Genomic DNA, 21,851 nt, shown 5'->3' with positions numbered 1-21,851 from the left:
CGCTCTTGTTACCCAGGCTGGAGTGCAATGGCGCGATTTCGGCTCACCGCAACCTCCGCCTCCTGGGTTCAGGCAATTCTCCTGCCTCAGCCTCCTGAGTAGCTGGGATTACAGGCACGCGCCACCATGCCCAGCTAATTTTTTGTAGTTTTAGTAGAGACGGGGTTTCACCGTGTTGACCAGGATGGTCTCGATCTCTTGACCTCGTGATCCACCCGCCTCGGCCTCCCAAAGTGCTGGGATTACAGGCTTGAGCCACCGCGCCCTGCCAATTTTTGTATTTTTAGTAGAGACAGGGTTTCACCATGTTGGTCAGGCTGGTCTTGAACTCTTGACTTCATTATCTACCCGCCTTAGTCTCCCAGAGTACTTTGATTACAGGCGTGAGCCACCTCGCCTGGCGACATTATTTTTTATTTTTTAAAAGGAGTGATTTATGAGCAGTGAGATGAAAAAGCAATGATGCCCAGAAGCCTGCAATGTTTCATCAGGATATGATTCAGTCCCCCAAGTTGTTAGCTCTTCTTCCAGGTCCTTTCTCAGCCTAGAAAGGATAGGGTTCAAGTGATTCTCCTGCCTTAGCCTCTGGAGTAGATGGGGTTATAGGCACCTGCCACCAGGCCTGGATAATTTTTGTATTTTTAGTAGGATGGGGTTTCACCATGTTGGCCAGGCTGGTCTCGAACTCGTGACCTCAAGAGATCCACCCACCTCGGCCTCCCAAAGTGCTGGGGTTACAGGCGTGAACAACCATGTCCAGCCTGTTATTTTAAAAAGATAGAGAATGGTCTGAAATATAAGAGCATATAAGGACATTCCTCTCCATTCTCCACAAAACAGATGCCGCCTTCACGTCTTCTTCCCACCCCCCCTCTTTTCTTTTCTAGAGAGACAGGGTCTTGCTCTGTCGCTCAGACTGAAGGGCAGTGCAGTAGGGTAATCACGGCTCTTTACAGCCTTGAACTCCTGGGCTCATGCAACTCTCCTACCTCAGCCTGTCAAGCAGCTGGGACTAGAGGCACATGCCATCACCAGCTAATTTTTAATTATTATTATTATTATTTTTTTTGTTTGTTTTTTTGAGACGGAGTTTCGCTCTCGTTACCCAGGCTGGAGTGCAATGGCACGATCTCGGCTCACCGCAACCTCCGCCTCCTGGGTTCAGGCAATTCCCCTGCCTCAGCCTCCTGAGTAGCTGGGATTACAGGCACGCACCACCATGCCCAGCTAATTTTTTGTATTTTTAGTAGAGACGGGGTTTCACGATGTTGACCAGGATGGTCTCGATCTCTTGACCTCGTGATCCACCCGCCTCGGCCTCCCAAAGTGCTGGGATTACAGGCTTGAGCCATCGCGCCCGGCCAATTTTTAATTATTTTTGTAGCGACAAAGGTCTCACCATCTTGCCCAGGCTGATATCGAATTTGCCTCAGTCTCCCAATATGCTGGTATTACAGGTGTGAGCCATTTCGCCAGGCCCTTCTTTCATGTTTTTTGGCTTCTATTATATGTTACCTCCTCAAAGAGAGGCTTTCCCTAGTTTCTGTCACAACATTGTTATTTTCCTTCATAGCACCTATTTGTTATTTGATTTCCTTAATAATGTCTGTCTACCCATGTAAATGGTAAGCTCCAGGAAGACATGGACCCTCTCTGATTTGTTCTCCATTGTCTATCTTATCCTGTATGTCTATCACATACCTGACATTAGTAAATGCTTAACATATATCTATTAAATAAACGAGTGAATGAGTTTTCCTTCTTGTCAGTGTTACTAGATTAACAGATTAGGAGAACATCATGGATGCAGTGTGTCTTTTTTTTTTTTTTTTTTTCCCAGAGATGGCTGGAGTGCAATGGCGCAATCTTGGCTCACTGCAACCTCCGCCTCCCAGGTTCAAGCGATTCTCTTGCCTCAGCCTCTAGAGTAGATGAGATTACAGGCACCTGCCACCACGCCTGGATAATTTTTGTATTTTTAGTAGAGATGGGGTTTCATCATGTTGGCCAGGCTGGTCTTGAACTCCTGACCTCAAGAGATCCGCCCACCTGGGCCTCCCAAAGTGCTGAGATTATAGGGATAAACCACCATGTCCAGCCTGTTATTTAAAAAAGTTTGAGAATGGTCTGAAATATAAGAGCATATTTATTTAATTGAACAACCAGCCAAATAAAAATTGGTTAATTTTCTAATTAACTGGTGGGATTGGTGAGACAGGGCCGTTTTATGTTATGGTCTTTGGAATAACCAATGACTTGGAAAAGTCATCCCCATGGGGGCAGCAGAGAGTCACTGATAAAGAGCCTGCTGAATTTCTGAAACCTGGTGAAACTTGTTATATATATAATAATAAATATTAGGTAACATTTATCAAGCACTAGGCCCTGTGCAACACTTTCTTTTTTTCTTTTTTTTTGAGGCGGAGTCTTGCTCTGTCACCAGGCTGGAGTGTGGTGGCACAATCTTGGCTCACTGCAACCTGTGCCTCCTGGGTTCAAGCGATTCTTCCCCCTCAGCCTCCCGAGTAGCTGGGATCACAGGCGCGTGCCACCACGCCCAGCTAATTTTTTTGTATTTTTAGTAGAGATGGGGTTTCACTGTGTTGGCCAGGATGGTCTCGATCTCTTGATCTTGTGATCCGCCCGCCTTGGCCTCCCAAAGTGCTGGGATTACAGGTGTTAGCCACCGTGCCGTGCCCGGCTCTGTGCAACACTTTCTATACATCATTTAATATAATCATTATCCCAGGCGCGGTGGTTCACGCCTGTAATCCCAGCACTTTGGGAGGCTGAGGTGGGCAGATCACCTGAGGTCAGGAGTTCAAGACCAACCAGGCCAATATGAAGAAACCCCATCCCTATTAAAAATACAAAATTAGGCCAGGCCAGGCGCAGTGGCTCACGCCTGTAATCCCAGCACTTTGGGAGGCCAAGGCGGGTGGATCACTTGAGGTCAGGAGTTCTAAACCAGCCTGTCCAACAGGGCAAAACCCTGTCTCTACAAAAAAAAAACAAAATTAGCTGGGTGTGGTGGCACATGCCTGTAATTCCAGCAACTCAGGAGGCTGAGGCAGGAGATTGCAGGCATGAGCCACCATGCGTGGCCAAGGTCTCTACGCCTTTATTTGGGAGCCAGAGATGCCAGAATTCTAGTTAAGGACTTAGAGCTAGGTTCGAAGCTGAACTGAAATTAGGAGGAGCCAGTAGTATAAAGCCTGGATGAAAATGAGTAACTGGGGCAGCTTAGAGTTAATAGGAAACCAAGAAGTAGAGCAGGTCATCAGGTCAGCAAGTCCCTGCAGGGTAAAGTAGAAGAGTAAAACCCTGGTAGGGACACTGGGATCCGAGTAGCCCTGGAAGAGTCAAGAGGATACTTGTGACAAGGGGCTAGTGCTAACAAGATACAGACTTCCTTAAGGGAATATCTCGTTTGAAAAGATTAATCCGGCAGAGTTGGGAAGGAACATGGACTAGGGCAAGCAGCCTTAATAGAGTATTCAGATCAAGAAAGATAATACATCTACTCTAAACTGGTACTACCATTGACTTGTAAGAAAATATTTAGTAGGGCCGGGCGCGGTGGCTCAAGCCTGTAATCCCAGCACTTTGGGAGGCCGAGGCGGGTGGATCACGAGGTCAAGAGATCGAGACCATCCTGGTCAACATGGTGAAACCCCGTCTCTACTAAAAAAATACAAAAAATTAGCTGGGCATGGTGGCACATGCCTGTAATCCCAGCTACTCAGGAGGCTGAGGCAGGATAATTGCCTGAACCCAGGAGGCGGAGGTTGCGGTGAGCCGAGATCGCGCCATTGCACTCCAGCCTGGGTAACATGAGTGAAACTCCGTCTCAAAAAAAAAAAAAAAAAAAAAAAAAAGAAAATATTTAGTAGGGACATGTGGCTATGATGTGTTGATCCAGAGAGAAAAAACAGAACCACTAAGTGGGGAAGTTACAAAGAGATTTATCTAAGGATAGTAAAAAGGCCTTTCTAATTACTGAGAATTACAGGGAGTTGAAAGCTATAGTTAAGAACATAGTGGGAATGTGAGCCTGTGGAGGGACAGCTGAAGGATTCCAGGTTACAGATTCCAGAGAAGGAAGAGATAACTGTGGGAGTAGTGTTTTGATATGTTGAAAAGGATGGGCATCAGGGTTAGCTGAAGGCGCCAGTCTTTGAAAGCTGGAGGAATGTTTTCTCAGCTGAGGAAGAGATAGGAACTAATGTAAAGAAAGAAACATAACAAACAGAGGACTTCAACAAGAGAATTCTACACAGGGTTCTCAATCTTCTTGGAGGAGCTTCCTCCAAGTTTTTAGTTGAATCAAGGAGAGGGTGATTCATAAGACAAAAGGTGAAGTTTTTGTTTTAACTGTACAGCTGTGGTACAGTTTAAGCTAAAGAGGAACAGCAGTCTAACTATAGCTAACAGAAAACCCTAAACTGTTTGAAATATATTTTTCTCAGTGATGGACATGAGGGTGCCCATCTCTACGAAGGAGGTCCCTTTGGCTTAGCTCAGGAAATCTGCACAGCTCTCTTTGTTGGCATTAAGATCTTAACACTTCATGTTGAAAGAGTGAACTTCCAAGGCTCCCCAGGCGGAAAACATCCCTCCAAATAAACTGACTAGCTTAGGAACAGCTGGTCAGGCAACTGTCCCAATGTTTGGAATTTGGAAAATTTGGTCGTTGAAGTCTGGCCCCAGGGAAAAGAATTGAGTTCTGTCAGTCCTGCAGAGTAAGAGGGATTCCTCTGGAAGGCCCTAATGAAGGCAAATCTCAGCCCTTCCTTCAGCTTTCCATTCTCAATGAAAAAGCTATCTGTTTTCCCCCCATTGGCTGCAATACGCAGACTGAACATCATACTATGACTAGAAAAGGTAATCCTTTCTTCTCTATGCCGGCTATTAAAATTTTACAGGAAAAAAAAGAAAAAAGAGAAAAGAAAAGGCAATCCTCAGCTTTCTCTAATCCTCTGAATGGAGCTGGGTTAGGTTTGGAGAGGAGAGGTGGGTTCATAGAAAGGAACTGCCATCAAACTACTTCACAACATGGATATGGAGGGAGAACGTTATTCTACTGTAAGTAGCAGTGCCTGTGTCTGCCTGTGTGTGGGCTTATGTGGATTACATCTGCACTGCACACATCAGAGCTACCTCTGTCCTGCTGGCTATTCTATTCCTCTAGAAAAAGCTTAGGAGCAATCTGTGAAGACAATGAGTACATAAGGGAGGTTGTTTACAAAAGAAAAGCATTCCAGTGGGTTTAGAGGAAAAAATTGTCAGAGGTGAGGTAGCAATGTTTGACTTTTTTTCCAATTAATGAATACCTTTTCCCTTCAACCTTCTACAGGCTGTTTATTCTTGCTCCTGTAGGAAGAGGTGGCAAGGGATCAGCCCTCTCTTTGCTACCCACTGCTACTTTCAGACCACTGTGCTTCCATCCTTTTGAAAAATTCTTGCCCCTGTGAAGCTTATGCCATCTGGCTTTACTGCCCTTTAGCACCTTTTTTCTTTTCCTTTTTTTTGGTGGGGGGAGTGCGGCAGCATAATAGCTCACTGCAGCCTCAAACTCCTGGGCTCAAGTGATCCTCCAAACCCAGCCTTCAGCACCTATTAAATAACTTCTTTGTACCAACTCTTACTATCACCCTGGGAAATTTTAGAAAAACCCATGAAAAATAGTTTCTGACCTCCAACTCCAACTAATACTCCTACTTTCAATTCCTTAATTTCACCATTTCTAGAAAAACAGGTTTTTCTTGATGGCAGCTTCAGGGCTATAGGAAGGACTGGGAGAGAGTAGCATTCTTCTTCTCTTTTTTTTTTTTTTTTGAAACAGGGTTTCCCTATGTCACCCAGGTTGGAGTGCAATGGTGCCATCAGGGCTCACTGCAACCTCAAACTCCCCAGGCTCAGGTGATCCTCCTCAGCCTTCTAAGTAGCTGGGACTACAGGCACATGCCACCATACCCAGTTAATTAAAAGAAAAATTGTAGACAGGGGGTCTCTCACTATGTTGCCCAGGCTGATCTTGAACTCCTGGCCAAAGTATTGGGATTACAGCTGTGAGCCACCACACCCAGCGAGAGTATTGAGCGTAGTAAGATTGATGGTGCCAGCACTGGCTGGTGTTGCCTTGAAGACTCACTGAAAGACTGGGTCTGACGGCCATGATACATAAAGGCAGAATAGTGTGGGGGTTGTACTGCCTAGTGATACTTGGGGGAAGGTTCAAGATCTGGATTTGACTTTCGTGCCAAGCTTCCAAGAAACCTGGGTTCAGAGGTACAAACAACTTTCCTATTAGTTGCCTCTCTGGGGACATCTGACACTTTCAACATCCACCCCCTTGAAATACTCTTCCCTTTGATTCTGTGACAATTTTCTCCCAGGTTTTCTTCTTCCTCTTTGGTTGTTCCTTTTCAAAGATTCTCCAAGAGCTCTTCTACTTATGCCTTAAACGTTGGAATTCCCCAGAGCACTCTTCCTAGCCCTCTGCTCTTTTCTGGGGAGCTTATCCAAATCTATGGCTTCAATTACCACTGAAGTGTTGCTGTTTCAGAATTTCTGGCCTATATATCATAGGACTTTCTAAAAAGTAGTTTTCTGGGCAGGCACCATGGCTCACGCCTGTAATCCCAGCACTTTGGGAGGCCGAGGCATGTGGATCACGAGGTCAGGAGTTTCAGACCAGCCTGGCCGACATAATGAAACCCTGTCTCTCCTAAAATGCAAAAAAATTAGCCAGGCATGGTAGCGCATGCCTGTATTCCCAGCTACTCGGGAGGCTGAGGCAGAAGAATCTCTTGAACCTGGGAGGCAGAGGTTGCAGTGAGCTGAGATTACGCCACTGCATTCCAGCCTGGGTGACAGAGCAAGACTTGGTTTAAAAAAAAAAAGTTTTTTATAAATAATATGTGCATAGTAAAACAATTACAGGCAATAAAGACAGATGTAAAATGAAAAGTATAAGTCTCATCCCTCTTAGGCCTGCTCTTCATAATTTCTTTAATGCATGTGTAAATGTGTCATATTTATTCTGTTTGCTTTTTTCTCCACTTATATTTTTCTCTTACATTTTAGATCTGTATATTAAACATGCCATCAGGACATATCTATCTAGCTACCCCACAGGTAGCTAAAACTTCTTCCCTTTCTTTGGAATTCTCCCTCCTGCAACACCCTACCACTAGTCTCCTTTTTACGTCAACACCATGAAAAAAACTGTCTTTATATGTTGTGCCTTCTCAATTCAATCTGTTTTCTGTCCACCGCAACTACAAAACAGCTTTCTCCAAATTTCCTAAATGACCTCCTTGTTGCAGTATCTTTTTCTTTTTTTTGGAGACAGAGTCTCACCGGAGGGCATTGCTGCAATTTCCGCTCACCGCAACCTTCACCTCCCGGGTTCAAGTGATTCTCCCACGTCAGCCTCCCAAGTAGCTGGGATTACAGGTGCCTGACACCACGCTGGCTAATTTTTGTATTTTTAGTAGAGACAGGGGTTTCACCATGTTGGCAAAGCTGGTCTCGAACTCCTGACCTCAGGTGATCGGCCCACCTCAGCCTCCTAAAGTGCTGGGATTACAGGTGTGAGCTACGGTGCCTGGCCTTTTAAAAAACAAACAAAAAAAACACAAAGTCTTGTTCTGTTACAAGGAGTGCAATGAAATGATCTCAATTCACTGCAACCTCTGCCTCCTGGGTTCAAGTGATTCTCATGCCTCAGCCTCCAGAGTAGATGGGATCACAGGTGTACACCACCACCCCTGCCTAATTTTTGTATTTTTTGTAGAGATGGGGTCTTGCCACATTGGCCAGGCTGGTTTCCAACTCCTGGCTTCAAGTGATTCCCCTGCCTAGGCCTCCCAAAGTGCTGGGATTACAGGTGTGAGCCACTGTGCCTGGTCCTTGTTGCAATATCTGATAGACACATTTTATTTACTTAGTTTTTTGAGACAGAGAGCCACCTCAGCTCACTGCAACCTCTGCCTCCTGGGTTCACGCAATTCTCATGCCTCAGCCTCCCCAGTAGCTGGGACTACAGGTGTGCATCACCACGTCCGGCTGATTTTTGCATTTTTAGTAGAGAAGGGGTTTCACCATGTTGGCCAAGCTGATCTTGAACTCCTAACATCAAGTGATCCGCCCATCTTGGCCTCCCAAAGTGCTGGGATTGCAGGTGTAAGCCACAGCACCTGGCCTATTTATTTTTTTTTTGAAACAGGGTCTCACTCTGTTGCCCAGGCTGGAGTGCAATGGTGAGATTTCAGCTCACTGCAATCTCTGCCTCCTGGGTTCACACAATTCTCATGCCTCAGCCTCCCAAGTAGCTGGGATTATAGGCATGTGCCACCACACCCAGCTAGTTTTTTGTATTTTTAGTAGAGACAGGGTTTCACCATGTTGGGCAGGCTGGTCTCAAACTCCTGGCCTCAAGTGATCCACCCACTTGTGCCTCCCAAACTGCTAGGATTACAGGTGTGAGCCACCACGCCCAGCCCTGATGGATACATTTTAGTTTGCATTTTACCTTATCTCTGTTACAGTAAATGCTTTAACCAGTTTCTTTGACAGTTCTCTATAGTTTTCTTTCCTTTCGGTTTGCCCCTTCTCCGTGTTCTTTTCAGCCTCCCTCAACCTACCAGCAACTGCAGGTATCCTCTCTAGCCCACTTCATGGCTTCAAAAGCTACCTGTATGCACACGCACACACACCTCAACCCTTTCTTTTGGGTTCCCAATCCACACTAGCTAGTATCCCAGGGGCACCCAAAACTCATTATCTCCCCCTAAACGAGAAAGGAAATGGTATCATTATTCCCCAGTTGTCCAAGTCAGAACATTCATACCTCTTAATCCAATTTATTTCTCCCCATCTGCACTCTCCCTTCCACAAGACAGACCATCATCACCTCTTGCCTGGAAAAGAGCCTAATTGTTCTCCTTGCTTCTCACTTTGTCCCCTCAATTCATCCTTCACACAGCACGCAGTGATCTAAAATGCAAATAACATTGTTCACACCTCTGTTGACATTCTTAAAAGACTTCGTTGCCTTAAGGATAAAAATCAATTAATTTACAAGGCTTTGCATAATCTGGTCTCCCCCTATCTATTACCTCTTCTTAAGCCACATCAGGCTGTTGGCTGCTCCAGAACTTACCCGCACCATCCTCCCCACCCCCAATTCCCAACAGCCCTACACGGATCGGCTAGGCGACACTTCCTACAGGAAGCCGGCGTTCAAAAGGTAAATGCTGAACGAATGAATTCCGAGACGGGATCTGGGCAGCGCTTTCAGCTCCGGATCCGGGTTTACGGAACGTCCGGGTTATCAGGAAGCTCAGAGGAAAGGTGAAATCCAGATCTTGACCCTTCACTCAAGTTCGCCAGGCAAACCGATCCCCGTGCTATTCCGCCCTTATGAGTCAGGGCTGCCAATCCCAGCCTTTCGGTGGGTCTTGAAGGCGCCACCAATGTTTCCACATTCAAGAATGCTATATCCTCTCCCATCCCTTATTACCGCCCTAAGCAGCAGTCAAGAAAAACCGGCGTTGCCAGCTTGCCCCAAAGCAAGATGGCTGCCAATTCCTCTCTCTCCTCCCGAAGTGAAGCTATCCACTCCCCGCTTAATGCCGCTGCCAGGCTGCCCTCACTTACTATGGCTACTCCAGCTCATGTCTCACTATGGTCTCGAAGCCGCCACTAACCGGCCAGGTTCCGGGAGGCGCCGTTCAGGATGCAGCCACCCCCGCCCGCCTCTCCCCTCCCCCACGCCCGCGGCGGCGGCGGCGGCGGCGGCGGCTGGAGCCCGGATGCGGCGCCGTGAGACAGGCCCGGGAGAGCGGCGCGGATGGATCCAACATGGCGGCGCCGAGCCTGAGCCGAGAGTGAGGCGGAGGGGCGGCCGGAGTGGGGAGAGGGAGTCGAGCGGGACGGGGCGGGGCCGGGCGGGGCCGCAAAGGGCTTGGGGAAGGAAAGTGGAGGGGGAGGCGGTGGCGACGTCCAGCCTGAGAACCTCAAGAGAGGGAGGTGACGGGACGCTGAGAGGTGGGGGAGGGGAGCTGCCGAGGGGGGCGTGCAGGGGGGATGGCAACTGCGGGAGAGGGCAGGGGTCGAGGCGGAGGAGTGAGGGCATGGGGAGGGGCGTAAACAAGGGCTGAGACTGCGCCCGGCCAGGGGTATTAGAGAGGCCGAGGTGGGGAGTGGGGCTGCGATCGCTCGCGTGGAAGCGGGTAGGAGCAGGACGGAGAGGCTGAGGGTGTGAAGGGGAAGGGGGCCGTGGCATGTGGTTGGAGGGAGGACTGGACTCTGATGCGGGGTGTTGCGAGGAGGTGGGGAAAGGTGAGAATTGGAGTTAAGACGTTTCTGCGGGGCTTCGAAAGTGCTGAATTGGAGGTGGGAGGGGGAAGGGCCTAGGGGAGAATTTGGGTGGAAAAGGAGAGAACGGAGGTTTGGGGAATGGAGAGAGTGTCGGTGGGAGGAGGTAATGGAGAAAGTGAGAGACTGGGAGGAAAGTTTGGGAGGAAGGGGAGTGGAATGGGAGATAGGACAGTGGAGCTGCACGGGTGATGGAGGTTCGGGGGTTTCCCTTTCCCCGGTGCCCAGGAGGAGAGAACAGAGTTAAGCAGCATCAGTTGCAGCCAATTCTAATTGCCAGGCCCTTAGCTTTTAAGAGGGTGGGAAGGGCAGAAGGGAATGGTCATGTGGGTTTGCAGAATTGGGGTTGGATGAGAATTCAGCTGGGTTTGTTTTCCAAAAGACTCCCTAGCTTACTGTTTCCTTGTTTTTCCTGGTTGGGAAAATGGGAAAACCGGTGTCGCCCAAGTGTGGAAGAGCAAAGGACTTTTCTAGTTTTTAGCATTAGCAGTACAAGAGTGGGGGAGCAGACATGGCTATATTGGAATCCTATATGCTAAGGTGGAGGCTCTGGAGGTCTGAGGAGGGAAAGAGAAAAGATAGCATGGCATCTAGACAGGCTAAATGAGTGCTGTAGTTTCCAGACCCTTTTGCTGTTTAAGTCTAGAAGGGAGGGGGTAACATGCATACTGTATATAGAAAAACTTTCCCTGGTGAACATAGATGTATGAGTGGATGCTGCCCCTTTGGATATTTTGTTCTTATTGTGTGTAAGTTAAGGGAAAGGGCCAAAGGCTGAATTTGGAGGATAGTGCTTGGTCTGATATGTGAAAGTAATGGGGAAGAAAATGCCTTATTTGGCTGTAACCACTTTCCTCCCAGTTTTTTCTGAAGATGAAAGTTAACGTTAATATTGTAACAAAATAGGAATAAGGAATTGAGGAAGATGAGAAGGTGTTAGAGGATAATTGGTTTTCCCAGAAGTTCTTAAATTTGGGAACTTTCTTGCCGCAAGCCATTGAGACTGGAAATTCTTGGAGTTGGTATTGTTTTTGTAAATTGACTAATCGAGAGTTAGGGAAGCCTGGCGACTTGTTGAGGGCGAGTGTTCTCTAAATGGCTTTAGGCTTGTTTGTGTATTTTTGCAACAAGATTGACTAATTCTGTGGGCCTTTGAGGTTTCAAAAACCTGAAATTAATTATTTTCCCCTCCTTATTTGTTTTTGTTTTGCTGCTGGCTGTGAAACTTGTGCTAGGAAGAGACCTGGGAAATTAAATTTCTTGCAGAGGTAAGTCTGAAACTTTTTTATTGTTTTCAAACAATGGAATGGAATGGAAATAGCATGAGAGTTATTTTGAGGTTGGGTCCATGAATGAGGAGAATGCCAGGGAAAATGAGTTTTCACTCACTCATCTGAGTGCATGAGATCTATTGCGATCGCTGTTTTAGTTAATTGGAGTTAGGAGGGGAAAGAGAAGGAGATTTAGATGTCTTGGGACAATCCCCCAGCTTTGGTTTGTTATTGTCTGGTCTTCTTGGTCAGCTCTCAAACTTTTTTTTTTTTTTTAATACATGTGGAAGACTTTAGTACATTGTCTGCTAAATATTGACCTTGGAAGGTTACTGGGGCACCTTCCTTCCATGGGAAACCTTTCCTCTTTCTCTTTCTTCCAGCTGTTGGGGGGTTCCTGGCATCATTCTTTTGAAAACATACAATGTAACTTTGACTTCTAGATACTTGATTACATTTCCTAGTCTCACCAGCAAGAAAACTCTTGATGTACTCTTAGCCATCTTTAAGATTTCCCATGTAGCTTTCACTTCAAGTTTCAGGGCACCACTCTTTTTTTTTTTTTTTTTTTTTTTTTGTAGTTCTTCTGCATGACTTTTCCTTTGAGGACTTCGGAAAGAGTCAGCTCCAATTCTCCGATTAAATTACAAATATCCCTGTTCGGGGGAGATGACTGTCATTTTCATTTCAAGATATTACTCTTTTTTATATATTTCATGTGGCTTTCCCCTAAGGGCTTCTGAGAGAGCCAAGTACCTCAAAAGATACAGATATTCCTGGTTGGGAGGAGACCAGATTTTGCTTGGAAGTAGAAACACAGTAGAGGAGGACCAATCAGGAGGAAATCCTGAAGATGCCTACAGAGTTGGCTGACTTGGACTTCTCTAAAGAAAAAAGCAAAACTCCAGGAATATAGCAATTCATCAGAATCAATAATTCTTGGGAAACTGTACCGGAGAATTCATGAGTTAGTATCTCAAATGGAGTCAGACCAGTCATTGGGATCAGGACTCTCTGTGTACTAGAGTTTTTTCCCTTGGTATTTGGCAATGTTTCTGATACCGAGACTTGAATTATTTCTAATCTGTTCTCGGGGTTACATTCTCCTCACCATTCTGATACCTAAAATCTCTGTATGTTTTAAGTTGAGCTCCCTTGCTTCACTGCCACAGAAATATGAGTATATTTTGGTTTTAGAGGAAACTGGTCATGGTTTTTTTTGTTTGTTTTGTTTTGTTTGTTTGTTTTTGAGACAGAGTCTCACTCTGTTGCCCAGGCTAGAGTTTAGTGGCATAAAGTTGCAATCTCTGACTCCCAGGTTCAAGCCATTCTCCTGTCTTAGCTTCTGGAGCAGCTGGGATTACAGGCACGAGCCACCATGCCCAGCTACTGTTTGTATTTTTAGTAGAGACAGGGTTTCACAATGTTGGCCAGGCTGGTCTTGAACTCCTTACCTCAAGTGATCCACCTGCCTTGGCCTCCCACAGTGCTGGGATTACAGCTGTGAGCCACCTCGCCTGGCTTTTTTCCCCTAACTTTACTAATTAGTTGAACTTAAGATTTATCACTTTTTTTTTTTTTTCCTGAGACGGAGTTTCACTCTTGTTACCCAGGCTGGAGTGCAATGGCGCGATCTCGGCTCACTGCAGCCTCCGCCTCCTGGGTTCAGGCAGTTCTCCTGCCTCAACCTCCTGAGTAGCTGAGATTACAGGCACGCGCCACCATGCCCAGCTAATGTTTTGTATTTTTAGTAGAGACGGGGTTTCACCATGTTGACCAGGATGGTCTCGATCTCTTAACCTCGTGATCCACCCGCCTCGGCCTCCCAAAGTGCTGGGATTACAGGCTTGAGCCACCGTGCCCGGCCTATCACATTTTTTTTTTTGAGGCAAGATCTTACTCTGCTCCCCAGGCTGGAGTGTAGTGGTGCGACCAGAGTAGCTGGGACCACAGGTGTGTACCACCATGCCCAGCTAATTTTTGTTTATTGTTTGTAGAGATAGATCTTGGAACTCTCATCTGGGTTGCATTAAGTGGAGAGGGCTGCCTCTTAACCTGCATGTCAGTATTCTCATATTTCTCCCAGTGACCTTACATATTTCTATATTTTGTTTCATTGAATAAGCAATATAAGTCTGATTAATAACCTAACAAGTAGAGTCTGCTACTTTTCTAGTTTCAAGACTTTAAAGATGGCCCTGAGGCTTATGAGCAGGATCCTTTGTGTCTGTCTTGCAGAGGATTACAGAACTCCAGATTGAACTAGGTCCTAGTAGACCTCCTGGGATGGGACAGAGTGGGTGTAGCCCTGCTTCACCTGCTCTTCAGCGGAATGCCTACAGCAGGTGATGGAGGAGCCAAGGTTGGAGTGGCATGAAACACCTTAGTGCTAGTTGGACTTGGAAGTTAAATGAACCTCTATGTCTAATAGGCCTTTCTTTTTTTCTGGAATGTTTGATGGGTTTGGATTAGAAGGACCAAATGGCTTTTTCTAGATCTAATGTGGAAAGTGACATGCATTCTTTTGACCCTTCATCATGGTCCACCCTTTATAGGGTTTATTGACATTTTGTGCTAGATGATTCTTTGTTGTGGCAGACTGTCCTGTGCATTATAGGATTTTTTTTTTTTTTTTTTGAGACAGGGTCTCACTCTGTCACCTGGGCTGGAGTGCAGTGGCGCTATTACATCCTACTGCAGCTTCGACTTCCCAGGCTCAAGGGATTCTCCTATGTCAGCCTCTCAAGTAGCTGGGACCACAGGTGCAGGCCACCACGCCTGGCTAATTTTTGTATTTTGTGTAGAAATAGGGTTTCGCCATGTTGTCCAAGCTGGTCTCAAACTCCTGGGCTCAAGTGATCCACCCATCTTGGCCTCTCAAAGTGCTGGGAATTCAGACGTGAGCCACCGTACCTTGCCTGTAGGATGTTGTAAATATCCATGGCATCTACTCATTACATGATGATTGCAACCCCTTCCCCACCGAGCAGGATAATCAGAAATGTCTCCAGACATTGCCACATATCCCTCAGGGGTCAAATTTGCCCCTGGTTGAGAACCACTGACCTAAAAGCTCTGATAATTCTTAGTACGTTGATGATCTAACCTGGAATCTAGGACTTAAAGGTGGCTAGTGTGTGTGTTTGCTTGTTTCCTCTCAAATGTAGGAAGTTAACTTTCAAGGGATTGAAGCTGATAGAATTACATCCATTGATGCCTAGTTAGGACCACAGTGCTTTCCTGTATTTTGCCTCATTTTCCATTGTGAGAGTATGTGGGGACAATGTTTCTTCATTTCCTGGGGTTTAAGCGCACTTTAAATTAGGGATCTCTGGAGCAACCAGCTCTTCTGGTTGGTTTAATGTGAAACCTACCCATCTGCTTTATCTGAGATCCTCATAATCAACAGCTGGCCCAAGGGAACAGGTGGGATAGGCAACAAGGAGAAGTTGCAGGGGCTCTGAGGAGGCTCAGTTTTCTCATGTTGCCTGCTATGAGCAAGAACTTATTTTCCTTTAGCACCTTCATTTGTACCCAGTGACAGCAACAGGTGAATCGAGAGGAGGGAATAACAGTCTCTGGTTGAAAAGCTATTTTCCCAGCTGTTTCCCATGCTTTGGGTGGGGCATCTGGGCTCTCAAAATCATATGTGGATTATATTTCCTTTCCACATATCAGAACCCATGGTATAGGGTTAAGTGATCCCAGAGTATACCTCCCTTTTTTTTTTTTTTTTAAGAGAATGAGTTTCTCTCTGCTTTCATCTTAGTTTCTCATCTGAGGAAGAAAGGACCAGTTCCTATTTACCCTTCAGCTTTACAAGTCTCCATCAGCTTTGTTTTTCCAAAGAAGCTTATTATTTTATTCTTTCCTAGTCTAGCCTCAGTTCCTTTTTGTATAAAATGGACAGAGCAACCTGTCTTATTGTTGAGTAGGGTAGTGTGGTGTGGTGTGATATGGTGTGGTAGTTCTGAACAGTGCAGAGGAGACTACGGTTAGAATATATGCATGGTAACTGAGTTACCTATGTGGAATTTCACTCTTTCATTCAGGATAAAGTGATAAAAGGCAAAATTGCTTCTGGTTTCAAGCAATTCTCCTGCCTCAGCCTCCAAGGTAGCTGGGATTATAGGCGGCTGCCACCACCCCTGGCTAATTTTTGTGTTTTTAGTAGAGACGGGGTTTTACCATGTTGGCCAGGCTGGTCTCGAACTCCTGACCTCGTGACCACCTGCCTCAGCCTTTCAAAGTGTTGGGATTACAGGCGTGAGCCACTGCGCCCAGCTCCTGTATCTGTTTTTAATGGGGCCCTCTCACTCTTGGACTTTTGTGAGTTTGTTTCTTAATTGGAATTGCTGGTGGTGATCTCTTGGAGATTAAGTTCAGTTCAACAGTGGGTTGCCCCTACTGTATTTGAGGCTCTGTCCATTAGTAGGCACAAAGATGGCTATGACATAGTTCCTCTCCATGAGTTGAGTAGGATCTAATGGGATAATAAGTACACAAATAATTTTAGTACATGGTGATAAATGGTGTAAAGGAGATATGCATAGTGTTCCATAAGAGCACAGAAGAGGACTACTTATCTCAGCATGGGGGTGTAAAGAATGCATTTTGAAGATGGCATCTGAGCTGACTCTTAAAGAATGAGTAGGAGTTAGCCATCTGAAAAAGAGTGATGATGGGGGTGTGGAATAGAGAAGGGAGAGGGGCATTCAGGCAAAGAGAAGCGCTTGAAGAAAGTATAGAGAAACAAATTGCGTGATGTTTGTGAACTATAAACAAACTGATAATGTTAGAGAATAAAAAGTGGATGTGGTGGGAGATGAGATTTGGAAGGTAGGCCTGATCTTAGAAAGCTTGATGTATGTGTAAAGAATTTGAAGTGTTCTTATAGGTAAGGACAGGGCTATCAACAGGTCTCAAGCAGGAAAGTGACTCGGTCAGTTGCGCACTTTAGATAGCTAACTGAACTAGATATGGTGGGGGATGGATTTAGGTAGGTTAAGATTGGTGGTGCAGAGAGCCCTTAAAGTGGCAGTTGCAGTACTCCATGTGAGAGATCATTGTAATCTGAACTGTGGCAGTGGAGGTAGAAAGGTAGTAAGAGATTTAAGAAATATCTAGAAGTAGCATTAACAGGAATTTAGGATTGGTTGGGTGATTGGAGATTGTGACCAGAGAGTGGACAGTATTGGATGGCACTGTCTGGTGGAGCAGTAAATATGAGTGACTTGAATGGAGTGAAAGTGGTTGGATTTGAGACTTGATTAATGGCTGTGTCATTGTTAATACCCACAATTATGGAAGAACTTTGTGAATCAAGTGCCAAACTATATAACGAATGTGGGGCTGTGATTGGTCACTGATAGGGGATTGGTAAATGACATTCATGAGGAATGCTTAGAAGTTGGTATTGCCAAGGCTGGGCGCAGTGGCTCACGCCTGTAATCCCAGCACTTTGGGAGGCCGAGGCGGGAGGATCACGAGGTCAAGAGATCGAGACCATCCTGGTCAACATGGTGAAACCCCGTCTCTACTAAAAATACAAAACGTTAGCTGGACATGGTGGCGTGTGCCTGTAATCCCAGCTACTCAGGAGGCTGAGGCACAAGAATCGCTTGAATCCTGAAGGTAGAGGTTGCAGTGAGCTGAGATCTTGCCACTGTACTCCAGCCTGGGCGACAGAGTGAGACTCTGTCTCAGAAAAAAAAAAAAAAGTTGGTATTGTCAAATAGTGTGAAGATCAAGGGAGTACAAATGGTATAGAATTACAAGAATGCTTATTGCAGAAACTTAATGTTTGTTGATTTAAATCCATGAGTTTTGGTGATTATTATTGATAAACTTTCTGAGCAGTGGATGTGGTTGGATTGTAGGAATAATGTGGAGGGATGAGTCTGGGCTGCAAAGGCCAAGAATGCTTGTATCTTTGAAATCTGTTTCACAACCATTTATATAAGGGTTACCAAGTGATTATGCATGTATTTTCTCATTGGATTCTTAACTCTGAGGTGTAGATTCATTCATCCCTGTTTATAGATGAAGGCACTGAGAATTTGAACTTAAGTGACTTACTTAAGGTCACACAGCTGCACAGCTTTTCAGTGATAAAGTCAGAATTTAAACTAGTTCTTTTCTTTTTCTTTTGAGATGGGGTCTCACTCTGCCACCCAGGCTACAGTGCAGGATTATAGCTCACTGCAGCCTTGAACTCCTGAGCTCAAGTGATCCTCCTGCCTCAGACTCCTGAGTAGCTGGGACTACAGGCACATGCCACCATGCCCTATTTTTTTCTCTTTTTTGTAGAGATGGGGTCTCACTATGTTGACCAGGCTGATCTTGAATTCCTGGCCTCTAGCCATCCTCCCATCTCAGCCTCCTGCGTAGCTGGACTACAGATGGATACCACCAAGCCCAGCTAATTTTTTTTTTCTTGTAGAAACAGGAGTCTCCCTATGTTGTCCAGGCTGGTCTTGAACTCCTGGGCTCAAGTGATCCTCCTGCCTTGGCCTCCCAAAATGCTGGGATTATAGGTGTGAACCCCTGTGCCCGGCCAGTGTTTATTTTTAAACAAATACTTTTGAAAATTTAATAAACATGTATAAAGCACTGTACTATACCAGGCATTGTGTTAGTGACTGAAAATATGGGAACGCCTAAGACTAGTTCCTGCCATTGAGTGACTCATCGGTTCTTTCCCTGACCTTTCAGTACGGTGGGGATTGCAGCTGCTGAGCAGGGATTCCGGAAAGCATTGCATACCTGAGCCCGCAGCATGGCGGGCCTAAAGCGGCAGGCAAGCCAGATGTGGCCAGAAGAGCATGGTGAGCAGGAACATGGGCTATATAGCCTGCACCGCATGTTTGACATCGTGGGCACTCATCTGACGCACAGAGATGTACGCGTGCTTTCTTTCCTCTTTGTTGATGTCATTGATGACCATGAGCGTGGACTCATCCGAAATGGACGTGACTTCTTATTGGCGCTGGAGCGCCAGGGCCGCTGTGATGAAAGTAACTTTCGTCAGGTGCTGCAGCTGCTGCGCATCATCACTCGCCACGACCTGCTGCCCTACGTCACCCTCAAGAGGAGACGGGCTGGTGAGGGTGTATTAGGGGCTGGAATCAGGGAAGAGTTGTGGGAGGCCAGGAAAGAGCAGCATAGGCATCTAAAGGGGAGAACACATTGACCATGGGGAGTACTTAGGAGAGTAAGTTGTGAGGCCCATTGGAGGTTTGGACTGAGAGAAGGGAAGGGTGTATATTTTCCTGAATTTCTTTTCCTCCTACAGTGTGCCCTGATCTTGTAGACAAGTATCTGGAGGAGACATCAATTCGCTATGTGACCCCCAGAGCCCTCAGTGATCCAGAACCGAGGTCTCCCCAGCCCCCTAAAACAGGTGAGAAGACATTAACTCCCCTTACTTTCCATAATCAAGTAAAATGACACTGATTTCATCACATTTAGGGCTTTGCCAGCTTAAATGAAAGGATGCTGTGCACCCACATTGTGTGCCATAAAAAAAAAATCATGGCTGGGCACCGTGGCTCATGCCTGTAATCTCAGCACTTTGGGAGGCTGAGGCAGGCGGATCACGAAGTCAGGAGATTGAGACCATCCTGGCTAACATGGTGAAACCCTGTTTCTACTAAAAATACAAAAATTAGCCAGGTGCTGTGGTGCACACTTGTAGTCCCAGCTACTCAGGAGGCTGAGGTAGGAAAATTGTTTGAACCCAGCAGGCAGAGGTTGCACTGAGCTGAGATTGCGCCACTGCACTCCAGCCAGGGTGACACAGTAAGACTCCGTCTCAAAAAAAAAAAAAAAAAAATTGGGTGAGGTGTTGACATTTCTCCTAGGTCCTATATTTGCTCTCACATTGTGTCTTTTCAAGTCACATTATTGTCACTGCTTTGAGTCCTAAGTCTAAATGATTCCTTCCTCATTCCAAGAGATGTGTTTGAATTTCTGCCTTAATCCTACTGTGTTTTCTTCCCTTTTACTTTCTGGTCAGTGCCTCCCCACTATCCTGTGGTGTGCTGCCCCACTTCGGGTCCTCAGATGTGTAGCAAGCGGCCAGCCCGAGGGAGAGCCACACTTGGGAGCCAGCGAAAACGCCGGAAGTCAGTGACACCAGATCCCAAGGAAAAACAGACATGTGGTGAGGAAGTTCAAGAGTTCCAGAGGTGGAGCAGACTTGAGGGAGACTATAAAGAACTGCTGGAGGCCGGGTGCGGTGGCCCACACCTATAATCCCAGCACTTTGGGAGGCCGAGGCGGGTGAATTGCTTGAGGACAGGAGTTCGAGACCAGCCTGGCCAACATAGTGAAACCCCATCTCTTTAAAAAAAAAAAAAACAAACAAAAAAAACCTGCTGGGACACTAGACAGTTTATGCTCTTCAGTGTGAAATTCACTTTGAATGCCATTGCAAAGTGAGGCAGAATGGTTTGGTATCTGGTGGAAGAACTGCTCTTTATGATTGTGGCAGTGTACATTTAAACTCTTGTTAATACTCTACATCACCGGAATGTTGTTTTGACATCCTTATTGTAGGATGAACCAAGTCAAGATGAGAGTTTTTTTTTTTTTTTTTTTTTTTTAAATGAGGGGAGGGGGTCAGGCTGGTCTTGAACTCCCGACCTCAGGTGATCTGCCCGCCTTGGCCTCCAAAGTGCTTGAATTACAAGCGTGAGCCACCACACCTGGCCTTTTTTTTTTTTTTTTTTTTAAGGATGAGAATATTAAAATGAACTTCTGTGCCTGGTAATTAGCAAAATAATCTCCTATAAGCAAGTTGCTGCTTGTGAGTAATGGGAGCAGTGCTGACCTGGGCATGTTCCATTTAAGGCAACCTCCTGTAGTCAGGCAAGGATTTTAGAGATACATAGAACTAGTCCTGGGGAAGAGGTAGAGAAGCTGTCAGGTGATGTTGCCTACTTTATTCTGCCGTGCTTTTCAGTTTTCAAGCTTGGGTTGTAAACTCATCCCTCACTGTAACCTCTTCTGCTCGGTATCTTCTCTTTCTAACAGACATCAGACTGCGGGTTCGGGCTGAGTACTGCCAGCATGAGACTGCTCTGCAGGGCAACGTCTTCTCTAACAAGCAGGACCCACTTGAGCGCCAGTTTGAGCGCTTTAACCAGGCCAACACCATCCTCAAGTCCCGGGACCTGGGCTCCATCATCTGTGACATCAAGTTCTCTGAGCTCACCTACCTCGACGCATTCTGGCGCGACTACATCAATGGCTCTTTATTAGAGGCACTTAAAGGTGTCTTCATCACAGACTCCCTCAAGCAAGCTGTGGGCCATGAAGCCATCAAGCTGCTGGTAAATGTAGATGAGGAGGACTATGAGCTGGGCCGACAGAAACTCCTGAGGAACTTGATGCTGCAAGCATTGCCCTGACCTTTTCCCTCTTCTCACTTCTTTGGGGAGTGTTCCCATCACCCACCTCTGGAGCTTACACTGTTCTGGGGTTTGTTCTCTACCCTTCCAACCAATGACACCCCTGCCTTTTTTTTTTTTTTTTTTTTTTTTAAAGAAAAAGACAAAGGAAAGTGGAAGTGGTGTTCCCCACCCCTCCCTGCACCCATGTGCCTGGGCTTCCCCTTTGTTTCCCTTTTCCATTTACCCCTCAACGTGTGTCTCTACAGCTACCTTACCACTGAGCCGTAAGACAAATGTATAGGGAGAAACAAAGTCTACAGAACACAGTCTTTGTAAGGGATTGATGTGAACACTGCTTTTGGGTGCACTAAGGGGTTATCAATACTTCTGGCTTTATGAGAGCTCTTAAATTTTGTCTAAAAAAAAAAACCAAAGGGCTGTGAGTAAGGGAGCTATATGGAAGGTGGGACTCTGAAGTGTATTTTGAAAATTAATCGCCACCCTCTTCCAAATTATAGAATTTTTTTAAAACAAAGAAGCTGTGGCCCTTTCCACTCTCTCCTGGCCTCTGGTGCTGCTCCTCTCTGCCTTCTTTCCTCCATTCCATGGCTGAAACCTCTGCCTGATGTGGCTCTTTCCTTTTTTGCATTTCTCAAACCCTCTTCAAGGGAGGAATAGATAAGAGGACTGGATCAGCCTAGTCACGCCTCCCAACTGTGGTGGCGTATGTGTATGCACATACACAGGGTGGATGGAGAAGAGGTTGCTGATTAAAATGCACTCCCCCTGTAAAGGGGAA

The 21,851-nt window shown here is 46.1% G+C and overlaps 2 protein-coding genes across 6 annotated transcripts in view; one reads left to right on the top strand and one right to left on the bottom strand.

The window, feature by feature from the left end:
* The window catches only part of UFC1 (ubiquitin-fold modifier conjugating enzyme 1), a 25,086-nt gene extending 15,333 nt beyond the window's left edge, over positions 1 to 9,753 (bottom strand). Inside the window, exon 1 of one of the 2 annotated variants that reach the window (XM_032260946.1) lies at positions 9,667 to 9,753. The gene's annotated coding sequence lies outside the window, so the exon portion shown is untranslated. The remainder of the gene's footprint in view (positions 1 to 9,666) is intronic. The other variant, XM_032260945.1, reaches the window with a different exon arrangement.
* Positions 9,754 to 9,758: 5 nt separating this feature from the next.
* DEDD (death effector domain containing) lies at positions 9,759 to 21,584 on the top strand. 4 transcript variants are annotated; one of them, XM_032260921.1, is made up of 6 exons: positions 9,759 to 9,896; positions 11,622 to 11,654; positions 18,372 to 18,760; positions 18,952 to 19,059; positions 19,675 to 19,821; positions 20,694 to 21,197. In XM_032260921.1, exons 3-6 carry the CDS (start codon positions 18,436 to 18,438, stop codon positions 21,068 to 21,070), a joined length of 957 nt encoding a protein of 318 aa, XP_032116812.1. In that variant the 5' UTR covers positions 9,759 to 9,896; positions 11,622 to 11,654; positions 18,372 to 18,435; the 3' UTR covers positions 21,071 to 21,197. The 4 variants fall into 4 exon arrangements, with proteins under 4 accessions (XP_032116812.1, XP_032116815.1, XP_032116813.1 ...); XM_032260922.1 differs by lacking the exon at positions 9,759 to 9,896 and adding an exon at positions 9,955 to 10,056 and having other exon boundaries at positions 20,694 to 21,584; XM_032260923.1 differs by lacking the exon at positions 9,759 to 9,896 and adding an exon at positions 9,983 to 10,038 and having other exon boundaries at positions 20,694 to 21,584.
* The last annotated feature ends 267 nt before the right edge of the window (positions 21,585 to 21,851 follow it).

The sequence above is a fragment of the Sapajus apella genome, unplaced genomic scaffold (assembly GCF_009761245.1).
Source record: "Sapajus apella isolate SASKATOON/1434 unplaced genomic scaffold, GSC_monkey_1.0 scaffold119, whole genome shotgun sequence".
Classification (NCBI taxonomy): Eukaryota; Metazoa; Chordata; class Mammalia; order Primates; family Cebidae; genus Sapajus; species Sapajus apella.
Note: the sequence above shows the minus strand (reverse complement) of the source record. Positions and strands in the feature narration are given on the sequence as shown.